This window comes from Armigeres subalbatus, chromosome 1 (assembly GCF_024139115.2).
Source record: "Armigeres subalbatus isolate Guangzhou_Male chromosome 1, GZ_Asu_2, whole genome shotgun sequence".
Classification (NCBI taxonomy): domain Eukaryota; kingdom Metazoa; phylum Arthropoda; class Insecta; order Diptera; family Culicidae; genus Armigeres; species Armigeres subalbatus.
Window position 1 is genome coordinate 314,906,109 of NC_085139.1, and position 13,623 is coordinate 314,919,731.

Here is a 13,623-nt window from a genome sequence, read left to right on the forward strand (position 1 = left end):
GTTACGTAATTTGTGAACGGCCTCTATTTCTCATTTTGTAATTATACAATACTGGTTTAATTTCAGCTTTAACCTTATCCACAATTTGTATGCATTGCGTGCACTTCGTTTGATTCGCTCCATCATCATCGCGCAGTACCGGTGGTGCCATCTTCAACCCGTCTCGATTCGAAAGCTTCGCCTTCGCGTTCCTAGTCAGCAAAGCTCACATCATGGCAACCACACGCAGTCAGCGGACTGCATCCCGTGGCGGCACGCTTGCTGCGATGCGTTTTCATTAGTCCCTTCTGGCGCGTGACTTGCGCAGAATGCACGTGCGAGGATATTTCTTTGGTTTCACAGTCCGGTCAGAAGCTGCAGAGATTTCGGAACGATTGGATGCAATTTTGTGTTTGCGTAAAATTATCCATTAGTGAATTGGCTTTCAAAAGTGATTTTTTGTTCTAATTGGTGTTGAAAAAGTGATACTTTGGTTGTTTTTCGTGAAATTATGGGACAATCCTGACGATTTTGTCAATAACGCTGGGAATTTGTGTCTTTATTTTCAGAAGGATCCACTCCAGACACGCCATGATGCACTCCAGTCTGGAATCAACATGGATGCACCCATTTTTCGCTGTTGAATTTTCTTCTCCGTTTCGTTTCAGCGAACCGGAAAAATGCAGTTCTGAAGAATTTTTATCGATTTTTTATTATTTAGATGCAAGCCTTTAAATAATTATAATAATTGTCAGGCAATTTCGGGAAAATGATCTTTGTACTAAAATAGCCTTTATTTAATTGATACAGAAGACACCACCCCAAAGTCGGTGGTTCATCCACTGTTTGGAGGGGGCGCCTGCCGCTGGCCCGGCTGCGAAAGGATATTCGACGACTTCGACGAGTTCTACAACCATCTTCAGTCGGATCACATCAATGGGGACTACTCGGCTGCGCAGGCTCGCATCCAGATGGAGGTGGTGTGCCAGTTGCATCTGCAGCTGCAGAAGGAACGCGATCGACTGCAGGCGATGATACTGCACCTGAACAAGAAGAACGAAATGACGCGGATTCCAATGGCTGGTGCCAGCCCGTTTGTGCCGCAGATTCCGCCACCCCCACCGCCGTATGATTTGATCGCGGGGCTGCGCTTTCCACCGGCAGGCCCAGTGACCGATGGGTCGATGGTTGAGGCGGCGCTTCAGTTGACCACCAAACAGCAGCAAGTTTTGCATCATCATCATCAGCAGCAGCAGCAACAGCACCACCACCAGCAGCAGCATCAGCAGCCGGGGCGGTCATCGAAGGGATCGATCAGAGCGAAGTATTTCGGCTCACCGCAGGACACGGATGCGGGGGGCTACAAGGAGGTACATTTTCCCGATGTGCAGGACGGTGAGTGTGTTGGTGTGTGAATGTCTGTTGGGAAGTATTGTGCTTATTTAAAGCTGTGCTTTATGATTGCAGATGTTCAGAAGAATCGTGAGTTTTATCGCAGTCATGACGTGCGTCCACCTTTCACTTATGCGTCTTTAATCAGACAGGTGAGTTTTCAATCTTAATACAATACAATTATATACGAAGGTCATTGGCATAAAGGTTGCTTCACACGACATTAGGTCTCTGGTCACGAGATAAAAGAACTAGCTATGTGTTTGTGTCAACATAGAATCTATTTTTAAAATTCCGTCGAGGAACGATTCTTTATATACTTCGGCAGCCTTATTTGATTACAAAAAAAAATGGCTGAAGACGAGAATTGAATCTTAGCTCTCCACCAAGCCTAGCGCAATTCGACTGACGCGATAGCCTTCTGGGAAGCAGTTAAAGAAGACTATCATAATCCTCGTTCTTTACTATGTGAATGTGATAATTATTATAAAATCACAAGTAGAAGGGTAATACCGACAGCAAAGGGCGATGTTAGTGGAATTGGCACTATGCTTATCTGCGTCCTTGTCCGCCAGCAAGTTGAACGGAGTCGGGAAGATTGTGTGAGTCGAAGTTATGCTGCGGTGCAAGTTGCATATATTTGTTACTGGAGGAACCAACGAGAGTCGTTTCGATGTATTGATCGAAACCAAATTAACCGATTTAATGCAACAAATATAACATTCTCTGTACGGTTTTCATGTGAGATTTGATACAAAACGAAGAATGTCTTCTGAATTTCTTCACCTTTTTACCTATCTCGTATAACAAAGATAACAAGGTGATACCTGAAGGTTATCATTTCAATTCTTTTTTTGCCTTTCTCGTACAACAAAGTTGTACCGAAAGGCTATATGATCACTCCCAGAGAATGTAAAACAACAACATTGTCCTTGTAAGTGTTGGGACAAACTCAATTCGCAACAAACGTTTGCCCCAAACTGCAACAGAATAGGACAATGATCGCCTGTCGCGAGAAGTAGTCGGCTATCGATGATGTTTTCGGTTAATTAAGTATCAGTTATCAATGTCTAGACAAAAACATAACCATTTGCTGATAAATTTGTGTTTTATTTCGGGGCCCGGGGCCACAGCCCACAAACCCCCCTTAATTCGGCCCTGTGTTTAACCAAGGACGATGGGTCCGATGTTAAATTCAACTGCGGAGAAGATAGGTTGGTTCAAATCGGAGCAGCTCAGCTTAGTTTAATCACAGACAAACAGACGTAACATTGCAGAAATCAACATCGACCGTGACTTCAAAGATTAAATTGAATTTTATTGGTTGCGTGTTTCCCAACTAGAGGCGCTAGTGTCGTAATCCTTCGAGTTTAACATTCCACTCCAGCACCTTATGGTGTCGATGTCATACGAAACATTGTTTCGTGTAACATGCTCAAAAGATGGTGGTAGAAGAGTTGAGCGATGGATTTTTCAGAAAAATGTTCAAGCTGTTACGTTTGTTTGTCTGTGCTTCAACTATGATAGTCCAAAGTTAACTAATTTATACTGGCGGAGTTCAACTGGGGCACGATGGTGCACGCGACCAACCAAATTGAGTATTTTCCCTCAAATTCGTTTTTTTTATTCCTTTCTTTATTTGTTAGGCACTCTGTGTTACTTAACCGCTACTGTGCCGAGATCTACTGTGGTATTCTGCTGTACAGAATCCACACAGAATCAATTTTTAGTTTTTCCATTACCATTATTGTTGTCGTTGCCAGTCCATCTCCTCGTGAGTCTATTGTGTCCATTTGTCCGTGTCGTGGATCCAATGATCGTTGCGCATTGTTCGGTTGCCATTTATCCGGGTACGTTGGAGGAATGCCTCCGAGAAGAACAATTTGTCAGTCGTCATCAGGCAGTCGCAACGGTAAGAGCGCTCCCCAATACGCTACCGTGTAGGCTGCGCATCCGGCGACTGACGAGGGTTTGGTGGAGGGGCTGGGAATCGAACCCATGACCATTCGCTTGTAAGGCGAACGTGTAGCCAACTACGCTACGGGACCCCCTCCTCAAATTTGTTTGTGTACGCCAAAATTGTTCTTTAAAATGATTTTTCCCAAACTTTTATCAATCTTGGGGAAATTTCCGAAAGAATTATTGGTGGAATTTTTGAAGGAATTTCTACAGGAAATCACGAAAAAATCCAGGAGAAATCCAGGTATTTTTGTAAAAGAAATTCCATTTGACATTCCAATGTAAATTCCTTCGAAAATTCCTTCAGGGATTCATCCGGAAGTTCATAGAGAAATTCTTTTAGAAGTTCCTCTTTGGAAATTCCTTTAGCAATCCTCTCAGAAATTCCTTTAGGATTACTTTTCGTAAATCCGCTCGGGTTCTCCTTCGGAAAATCCTTTAATGATTCATTTGTAAATTCCTCCAAAAATACTTTCGAGGGCTCCTCTTGAAAGGAGGCTTCCGAGCCTCTTGAAAGGAGGCTTCCGAGCCTCTTGAAAGGAGGCTTCCGAGCCTCTTGAAAGGAGGCTTCTGAGCCTCTTGAAAGGAGGCTCTGAGCCTCTTGAAAGGAGGCTTGAGCCTCTTGAAAGGAGGCTTCTGAGCCTCTTGAAAGGAGGCTTCTGAGCCTCTTGAAAGGAGGCTTCTGAGCCTCTTGAAAGGAGGCCTGAGCCTCTTGAAAGGAGGCTTCTGAGCCTCTTTAAAGGAGGCTTCTGAGCCTCTTGAAAGGAGGCCTGAGCCTCTTGAAAGGAAGCCTGAGCCTCTTGAAAGGAGGCTTCTGAGCCTCTTGAAAGGAGGCTTCTGAGCCTCTTGAAAGGAGGCTTCTGAGCCTCTTGAAAGGAGGCTTCTGAGCCTCTTGAAAGGAGGCTTCTGAGCCTCTTGAAAGGAGGCCTGAGCCTCTTGGAAGGAGGCTTCCTGAGCCTCTTGAAAGGAGGCTTCTGAGCTCTTGAAAGGAGGCTTCTGAGCTCTTGAAAGGAGGCTTCCTGAGCCTCTTGAAAGGAGGCTTCTGAGCCTCTTGAAAGGAGGCTTCTGAGCCTCTTGAAAGGAGGCTTCTGAGCCTCTTGAAAGGAGGCCTGAGCCTCTTGAAAGGAGGCCTGAGCCTCTTGAAAGGAGGCCCTGAGCCTCTTGAAAGGAGGCCTGAGCCTCTTGAAAGGAGGCTTCTGAGCCTCTTGAAAGGAGGCTTCTGAGCCTCTTGAAAGGAGGCTTCAGAGCCTCTTGAAAGGAGGCTTCTGAGCCTCTTGAAAGGAGGCTTCTGAGCCTCTTGAAAGGAGGCCTGAGCCTCTTGAAAGGAGGCTTCTGAGCCTCTTGAAAGGAGGCTCTGAGCCTCTTGAAAGGAGGCTCTGAGCCTCTTGAAAGGAAGCCTCCAGCCTCTTTAAAGGAGGCCTGAGACTCTTGAAAGGAGGCTTCTGAGCCTCTTGAAAGGAGGCTTCCTGAGCCTCCTGAAAGGAGACTCTGAGCCTCTTGAAAGGAGGCCTGAGCCTCTTGGAAGGAGGCTTCTGAACCTCTTGAAAGAAGGCTGGAGTCTCTTGAAAGGAGGCTCTGAGCCTCTTGAAAGGAGGCTCTGAGCCTCTTGAAAGGAGGCTTCTGAGCCTCTTGAAAGGAGGCCTGAGCCTCTTGAAAGGAGGCTGCCGAGCCTCTTGAAAGAAGGTTTCTGAGCCTCTTGGAAGGAGGCCTGAGGCCTCTTGAAAGGAGGCTGCCGAGCCTCTTGAAAGGAGGCTGCTGAGCCTCTTGAAAGGAGGCTTCTGAGCCTCTTGAAAGGAGGCTTCTGAGCCTCTTGAAAGGAGGCTCTGAGCCTCTTGAAAGGAGGCTTCCTGACCCTCTTGAAAGGAGGCTTCTGAGGCCTCTTGAAAGGAGGCTTCTGAGCCTCTTGAAAGGAGGCTTCAAGCCTCTTGAAAGGAAGCTTCCTAGCCTCTTGAAAGGAGGCTTCTGAGCCTCTTGAAAGGAGGCTTCCTGAGCCTCTTGAAAGGAGGCTTCTGAGCCTCTTGAAAGGAGGCTTCTGAGCCTCTTAAAAGGAGGCCTGAGCCTCTTGAAAGGAGGCTTTGAGCCTCTTGAAAGGAGGCCTGAGCCTCTTGAAATGAGGCTTCTGAGCCTCTTGGAAGGAGGCTTCCGAGCCTCTTGAAAGTAGGCTTCCTGGCCTCTTAAGAGGAGGCTTCTGATCATCTTGAAAGGACGCCTTTGAGCCTCTTAAAAGAAGGCTTCTGAGCCTCTTGAACGGATAATGGGAGGAGGCATCTGAGCCTCTTGGAAGGAGGCTTCTGAGCCTCTTGAAAGGAGGCTTCTGAGCCTCTTGAAAGGAGGCTTCCGAGTATCTTTAGAGAAGGCTTCTGAGCACTCTAAGCCTCTTGAAAAATTCCTAGCCTCTTGAAAAGAGGCTTCTGAGCCTCTTGAAAAGAAGCTTGAGCCTCTTGAAAGGAGGCTTCTGAGCCTCTTGAAAGGAGGCTTCTGAGCCTCTTGAAAGGAGGCTGAGCCTCTTGAAAGGAGGCTTCTGAGCCTCTTGAAAGGAGGCTTCTGAGCCTCTTGAAAGGAGGCTTCTGGAGCCTCTTGAAAGGAGGCCTGAGCCTCTTGAAAGGAGGCCTGAGCCTCTTGAAAGGAGGCTGCTGAGCCTCTTGAAAGGAGGCCTGAGCCTCTTGAAAGGAGGCTTCCTGAGCCTCTTGAAAGGAGGCCTGAGCCTCTTGAAAGGAGGCTGGAGCCTCTTGAAAGGAGGCTTCTGAGCCTCTTGAAAGGAGGCTTCTGAGCCTCTTGAAAGGAGGCCCTGAGCCTCTTGAAAGGAGGCTTCTGAGCCTCTTGAAAGGAGGCTTCTGAGCCTCTTGAAAGGAGGCCTGAGCCTCTTGAAAGGAGGCTTCTGAGCCTCTTGAAAGGAGGCCTGAGCCTCTTGAAAGGAGGCCTGAGCCTCTTGAAAGGAGGCTTCTGAGCCTCTTGAAAGGAGGCTTCTGAGCCTCTTGAAAGGAGGCCTGAGCCTCTTGAAAGGAGGCTTCTGAGCCTCTTGAAAGGAGGCTTCTGAGCCTCTTGAATGGAGGCTTCCTGAGCCTCTTGAAAGGAGGCCTGAGCATCTTGAAAGGAGGCCTGAGCCTCTTGAAAGGAGGCTTCTGAGCCTCTTGAAAGGAGGCTTCCAGGCCTCTTGAAAGGAGGCTTGAGGCCTCTTGAAAGGAGGCTTCTGAGCCTCTTGAAAGGAGGCTTCTGAGCCTCTTGAAAGGAGGCCTGAGGCCTCTTGAAAGGAGGCTTCTGAGCCTCTTGAAAGGAGGCTGAGCCTCTTGAAAGGAGGCTTGAGCCTCTTGAAAGGAGGCTTCTGAGGCCTCTTGAAAGGAAGCCTGGAGCCTCTTGAAAGGAGGCTTCTGAGCCTCTTGAAAGGAGGCTTCTGAGCCTCTTGAAAGGAGGCTGAGCCTCTTGAAAGGAGGCTTCTGAGCCTCTTGAAAGGAGGCTTGAGCCTCTTGAAAGGAGGCTTCTGAGCCTCTTGAAAGGAGGCTTCTGAGCCTCTTGAAAGGAGGCCTGAGCCTCTTGAAAGGAGGCTTCTGAGCCTCTTGAAAGGAGGCTTCTGAGGCCTCTTTAAAGGAGGCTTCTGAGCCTCTTGAAAGGAGGCTTCCTGAGCCTCTTGAAAGGAAGCCTGAGGCCTCTTGAAAGGAGGCTTCCGGAGCCTCTTGAAAGGAGGCATCTGAGCCTCTTGAAAGGAGGCTTCTGAGCCTCTTGAAAAGAGGCTTCTGAGCTTCTTGAAATAAGGCTTCTGAGCCTCTTGAAAGGAGGCTTCTGAGCCTCTTGGAAGGAGGCTTCTGAGCCTCTTGAAAGGAGGCTTCTGAGCCTCTTGAAAGGAGGCTTCTGAGCCTCTTGAAAGGAGGCTTCTGAGCCTCTTGAAAGGAGGCTTCTGAGCCTCTTGAAAGGAGGCTTCTGAGGCCTCTTGAAAGGAGGCCTGAGCCTCTTGAAAGGAGGCTTCTGAGCCTCTTGAAAGGAGGCTTCTGAGCCTCTTGAAAGGAGGCTTCTGAGCCTCTTGAAAGGAGGCTTCCTGAGCCTCTTGAAAGGAGGCTTCTGAGCCTCTTGAAAGGAGGCTTCAGAGCCTCTTGAAAGGAGGCTCTGAGCCTCTTGAAAGGAGGCTTCTGAGCCTCTTGAAGGAGGCTTGAGCCTCTTGAAAGGAGGCCTGAGCCTCTTGAAAGGAGGCCTGAGCCTCTTGAAAGGAGGCTTCTGAGCCTCTTGAAAGGAAGCCTGAGCCTCTTTAAAGGAGGCTTCTGAGACTCTTGAAAGGAGGCTTCTGAGCCTCTTGAAAGGAGGCTTCTGAGCCTCCTGAAAGGAGACTCTGAGCCTCTTGAAAGGAGGCCTGAGCCTCTTGGAAGGAGGCTTCCTGAACCTCTTGAAAGAAGGCTTCTGAGTCTCTTGAAAGGAGGCCTGAGCCTCTTGAAAGGAGGCTTCTGAGCCTCTTGAAAGGAGGCTGTGAGCCTCTTGAAAGGAGGCTTCTGAGCCTCTTGAAATGAGGCTTCTGAGCCTCTTGAAGGAGGCTTCTGAGCCTCTTGAAAGTAGGCTTCCTAGCCTCTTGAAGGAGGCTTCTGAGCCTCTTGAAAGGAGGCTTCTGAGCCTCTTGAAAGGAGGCTTCTGGGCCTCTTGAAAGGAGGCTCTGAGCCTCTTGAAAGGAGGCCTGAGCCTCTTGAAAGGAGGCTTCTGGGCCTCTTGAAAGGAGGCTTCTGAGCCTCTTGAAGGAGGCTTCTGAGCCTCTTGAAAGGAGGCTTCTGAGCCTCTTGAAAGGAGGCTTCCTGAGCCTCTTGAAAGGAGGCTTCTGAGCTCTCTTGAAAGGAGGCTTGAGCCTCTTGAAAGGAGGCTTGAGCCTCTTGAAAGGAGGCTTCTGAGCCTCTTGAAAGGAGGCTTCTGAGCCTCTTGAAAGGAGGCTTTGAGCCTCTTGAAAGGAGGCTTCTGAGCCTCTTGAAAGGAGGCTTCTGAGCCTCTTGAAAGGAGGCTTCCTGAGCCTCTTGAAGGAGGCTTCTGAGCCTCTTGAAAGGAGGCTTCTGAGCCTCTTGAAAGGAGGCTCTGAGCCTCTTGAAAGGAGGCTTCTGAGCCTCTTGAAAGGAGGCTTCTGAGCCTCTTGAAAGGAAGCCTGAGCCTCTTGAAAGGAGGCTTCTGAGCCTCTTGAAAGGAGGCTTCTGAGCCTCTTGAAAGGAGGCTTCTGAGCCTCTTGAAAGGAGGCTTCTGAGCCTCTTGAAAGGAGGCTTCTGAGCCTCTTGAAAGGAGGCTTCTGAGCCTCTTGAAAGGAGGCTTCTGAGCCTCTTGAAAGGAGGCTTCTGAGCCTCTTGAAAGGAGGCTTCTGGGCCTCTTGAAAGGAGGCTTCTGAGCCTCTTGAATGGAGGCTTCTGAGCCTCTAGAAAGGAGGCTTCTGAGCCTCTTAAAAGGAGGCTTGAGCCTCTTGAAAGGAGGCTTCCTGAGCCTCTTGAAAGGAGGCTTGAGCCTCTTGAAAGGAGGCTTCTGAGCCTCTTGAAAGGAGGCTTCTGAGCCTCTTGAAAGGAGGCTTCTGAGCCTCTTGAAATGAGGCGTCTGAGCCTCTTGAAATGAGGCTTCTGAGGCCTCTTGAAAGGAGGCTTCTGAGCCTCTTGAAAGGAGGCTTCTGAGGCCTCTTGAAAGGAGGCTTCTGAGCCTCTTGAAAGGAGGCCTGAGCCTCTTGAAAGGAGGCTTCTGAGCCTCTTGAAAGGAGGCTTCTGAGGCCTCTTGAAAGGAGGCTTCTGAGCCTCTTGAAAGGAGGCCTGAGCCTCTTGAAAGGAGGCCTGAGCCTCTTGAAAGGAGGCTTCTGAGCCTCTTGAAAGGAGGCTTCTGAGCTCTCTTGAAAGGAGGCTTGAGCCTCTTGAAAGGAGGCTCTGAGCCTCTTGAAAGGAGGCTTCTGAGCCTCTTGAAAGGAGGCTTCTGAGCCTCTTGAAAGGAGGCTTCTGAGCCTCTTGAAAGGAGGCTTCCTGAGCCTCTTGAAAGGAGGCCTGAGCCTCTTGAAAGGAGGCCTGAGCCTCTTGAAAGGAGGCTTCCAAGCCTCTTGAAAGGAGGCTCTGAGCCTCTTGAAAGGAGGCTCTGAGCCTCTTGAAAGGAGGCTTCTGAGCCTCTTGAAAGGAGGCTTCTGAGCCTCTTGAAAGGAGGCTCTGAGCCTCTTGAAAGGAGGCTTGAGCCTCTTGAAAGGAGGCTTCTGAGCCTCTTGAAAGGAGGCTTCTGAGCCTCTTGAAAGGAGGCTTCTGAGCCTCTTGAAAGGAGGCTTCTGAGCCTCTTGAAAGGAGGCTCTGAGCCTCTTGAAAGGAGGCTTCTGAGCATCTTGAAAGGAGGCTTCTGAGCATCTTGAAAGGAGGCTTCTGAGCCTCTTGAAAGGAAGCCTGAGCCTCTTGAAAGGAAGCCTGAGCCTCTTGAAAGGAGGCTTCTGAGCCTCTTGAAAGGAGGCTGAGGCCTCTTGAAAGGAGGCTTGAGCCTCTTGAAAGGAGGCCTGAGCCTCTTGAAAGGAGGCCTGAGCCTCTTGAAAGGAGGCTTCCGAGCCTCTTGAAAGGAGGCTTGAGCCTCTTGAAAGGAGGCCTGAGCCTCTTGAAAGGAGGCTTCTGAGCCTCTTGAAAGGAGGCTTCTGAGCCTCTTGAAAGGAGGCTTCTGAGCCTCTTGAAAGGAGGCTTCTGAGCCTCTTGAAAGGAGGCTTCTGAGCCTCTTGAAAGGAGGCTTCTGAGCCTCTTGAAAGGAGGCTTCTGAGCCTCTTGAAAGGAGGCTTCTGAGCCTCTTGAAAGGAGGCTCTGAGCCTCTTGAAAGGAGGCTTCTGAGCCTCTTGAAAGGAGGCCTGAGCCTCTTGAAAGGAGGCCTGAGCCTCTTGAAAGGAGGCTTCTGAGGCATCTTGAAAGGAGGCTTCCGAGCCTCTTGAAAGGAAGCTTCTGAGCCTCTTGAAAGGAAGCCTGGAGCCTCTTGAAAGGAAGCCTGAGCCTCTTGAAAGGAGGCTTCTGAGACTCTTGAAAGGAGGCTTCTGAGCCTCTTGAAAGGAGGCTTCAAGCCTCTTGAAAGGAGGCTTCTGAGCCTCTTGAAAGGAGGCTTCTGAGCCTCTTGAAAGGAGGCTCTGAGCCTCTTGAAAGGAGGCTTTTGAGCCTCTTGAAAGGAGGCTTCTGAGCCTCTTGAAAGGAGGCTTCCGAGCCTCTTGAAAGGAGGCTTCCGAGCCTCTTGAAAGGAGGCTTCCGAGCCTCTTGAAAGGAGGCTTCCGAGCCTCTTGAAAGGAAGCTTCCGAGCCTCTTGAAAGAAGGTTTACGAGCTTCTGGAAAGAAGCCTTCCGAGTTTCTTAAAAAGAAGCTTCCGAGCATCTTAAGTGGAGGTTTCTGAATATTTGATGGGAGGTTTCACAGCATATTGAAAGGAGGCCTCATGGTCTCTTAAAAGAATTTCCTGCCTCTTGAAAATAGGCTTCTGACCCTCTTAAAATAAGCTTCCGAGCAGCCTTTTGAATGGAGACTTTCAAACCTTTTGACAGGGCATTCCCGGGTCTCTAGAAACGAGGCCTCCGGTATCTAAAAAGGAGGTATCTGAGTCTATAAAAAGGAGTTATCTTAGCAGCTTGAGAGGACGCTTCTCAGTCACTTGAAAGAAACATTTCGAGCCTCTTGAAAGTAGGCTTACAAGCTGCTTCGGAAGGAGCCTATTGCGAGGAGGCTTTCTAGCTTTTTATAACGAGGCTTTCAAGTCTTTTGAACGAAGGCTTCCGAGCCTCTTGAAACGGGGCTTCCAATCCTGTTTCCAGGAGACTTCAACATTTTTTCAATCAGGTAGAATACATAGAAGATTTTTAAAATTTATTTATTCGAATTTTTGTCTTTTTCCTCTTTTGTTCCACAGCCCTTCATACACTGTACTGGTTGGGGTGGACAGAATTGATTTTTTATTTTATTTACTAATCGCCATGCATATTATGTACAATAGAAATTGTAGAATAACAAAAATCTCAAAGATTTATTAAAACTTTTTATTGGAATTGTAATACATCCGCCATTACGATTTTTTTTTGTCAAGGTACCCCCAGGGGTACATGTAGCTAAGGTTGAGAACCGCTGTCCTAGAGGAAGTTCCAAATGAACTACTGGATAAATTTCTGAAAGAATGGAATTTTTAGTGTAGCGATTTCCTTAAAAATAAATGAAATAATTTCTTAATCAATTCCTTTAGAAATTTCTGAAAATATTACTAAAGGAATTTTTAGATGAATTCCCTTAAGAATGCTTAGAAGAATTTCTAAACGAATTTTCGGAAGAATTCTTAACGGAACATACTAAGGCTTACTAAGGAATTTGTGGGAAGTTGGTGAAATTCGAAAGAAACTCCTTTAAGAGTTACCGAAAGAGTTTCAGAATTCATTTGAGAAGGATTTTCCAAAGGAAGTCCTGTTGGAATTTTAGAATAAATTTTGACGGAATATCTGGACGACTCACCGAATTAATTCCTGGTTTTTCCAATAGAATTGTTTAAAGTGTTTACAAACAAAATGTCTGGAAGACTTTCCAAAGAATTTCAGGATAAATTTATGAAATAGCACCAGCATGATTATTTCAAGAACTTTATCAAGGAACTTCTGGAGGAACTCCTGGATTAAATTGAAGTCCGCTTATTGATGGATTGTAATATCGATTTTTTGAGGGTTTTCTTGGTTTGAAATTTTAATTTCAGTGTCAAAATACGGTTTTATTTTACTTATATACTGGACTAGTTCTGACCTTAAAGTTCTTACTGCCGACGTTAAATTATGAATGAACTATTTACGTCAAAATTACGGCAGATTCAACATTATCACTACTATGGCACCGCCAGCGCTACAGCTCAATAATTCGAAATGTTCTGAAAAATAAGGAGTCCATAATCTTATATATAAAAATGAAATGGTCTGTGTTCGTATCCGCATAACTCGAAAACGGCTGGATGGATTTTTTTTCATTTCTTCAGCAGAAACATTCGTTATAGTTTCCGACGGGTTTATATGATATTTCCTAATGCGAAAATTACGAGTAAAGTTGACCAAATCGTGAAAAACTAAAATTGTGATTTCTATGCGAACTTTGCATGGGCAGTTCAGAATGCGCATTTTCGCCTACTATGCAGGACAACGTCTGCTGGGTCAACTAGTATTAAACTGATTCTGTAACATTTTCAACAGTTTTATAAATAAAAACTTGAAAATGGTAGTCACGTTGGATACAGTTACTGTCAAAAATATGTATAGACACTGTCATTACGGCGAGTGTGGAAGTGTGTGTATAGGGCACTGTGCCTTGAATCTTTTCCTTTTTGGTTTTTCATGAAAGTTAGGATTTAACAAGACTAGTAACTATTGTAACATTTTGACGGTTACTGGTCTTGTCGTTATCTAATTCTATGCATTGAGAATAGCAAAGGATCAGTCATGTAATGTTTTGTATACTAGGATTCTGGAATTGCTGCTCCTTAGTCATGATAAAGAACTGATTCGGGATGCTATACCTCATGATACATTTCTTTTAAAAAAGCTCCAAACACGAGGGGACGGGTTCTGATGATGAATTTCAACTTGTTCTACACTACTGTGCGGTCCCCAACACAAAATGAGCGAGAACAAATCAAAAATCATCTCTTCTCTGTGGGGGCTGCCCATCGGATTTTGTTTTTTTCGCACTTGTATACAAGTGTGATGAATTTGTTATCATGGCTTGTTATGATTCGGAACAGTTTTGGCTTTTCTTTTATCGTTGTTTGTTATCTAGTTACATTAGCAAACTTTCATATAGTAATCTTTACGATTTCTTCGCAATAAATTACATTCGACAAGGGTCAAAGCCTCGTTCATTACTATTGGATTTGATAATGATTGGCTATTGCGTTTAAAATTTATGAAGAAAATGGTGTATCGAACCTTACATAGTTAGTGTCTTGGATTAATGCGAGAAAGCAGTACCATGCTAGGTGCATTAACTTGGATTTTTCATCCTCTATTCCTTCTGACCTTTTATAAAATGTTATACTCCATTTGAACAATTTACTAATAAGTTTTCTTTCAATTTTTAGTCAATAATCGAATCACCAGAGAAGCAGTTGACATTGAATGAAATTTACAACTGGTTCCAGAATACATTCTGTTACTTCCGACGAAATGCAGCGACATGGAAGGTAATTGGTAGCTTACCGAAGGCGCGTAATATTTAACGCTAAACGATCGAGTACCTAATCGTTTTTTCAGCATAGACATTTCATTCCTATTTCAAATGTGTAAATCATTGAACTCTAATTTTCCCTCATTTTGGCATATGGAGAATTTGAGTTCAATATGCTTCA

The 13,623-nt window shown here is 46.4% G+C and overlaps 1 protein-coding gene across 4 annotated transcripts in view; it reads left to right on the forward strand.

The window, feature by feature from the left end:
• Nucleotides 1–363: 363 nt before the first annotated feature.
• LOC134207949 (forkhead box protein P1-B) overlaps nucleotides 364–13,623 on the forward strand; it is a 30,203-nt gene continuing 16,943 nt past the window's right edge. For 3 of the 4 annotated variants that reach the window (XM_062684042.1, XM_062684039.1, XM_062684041.1), the window contains exons 1-3: nucleotides 364–1,386; nucleotides 1,447–1,523; nucleotides 13,357–13,458. In XM_062684042.1, the coding sequence (XP_062540026.1) occupies nucleotides 951–1,386; nucleotides 1,447–1,523; nucleotides 13,357–13,458 (615 nt within the window). In that variant the 5' untranslated portion in view covers nucleotides 364–950. The remainder of the gene's footprint in view (nucleotides 1,387–1,446; nucleotides 1,524–13,356; nucleotides 13,459–13,623) is intronic. The other variant, XM_062684040.1, reaches the window with a different exon arrangement.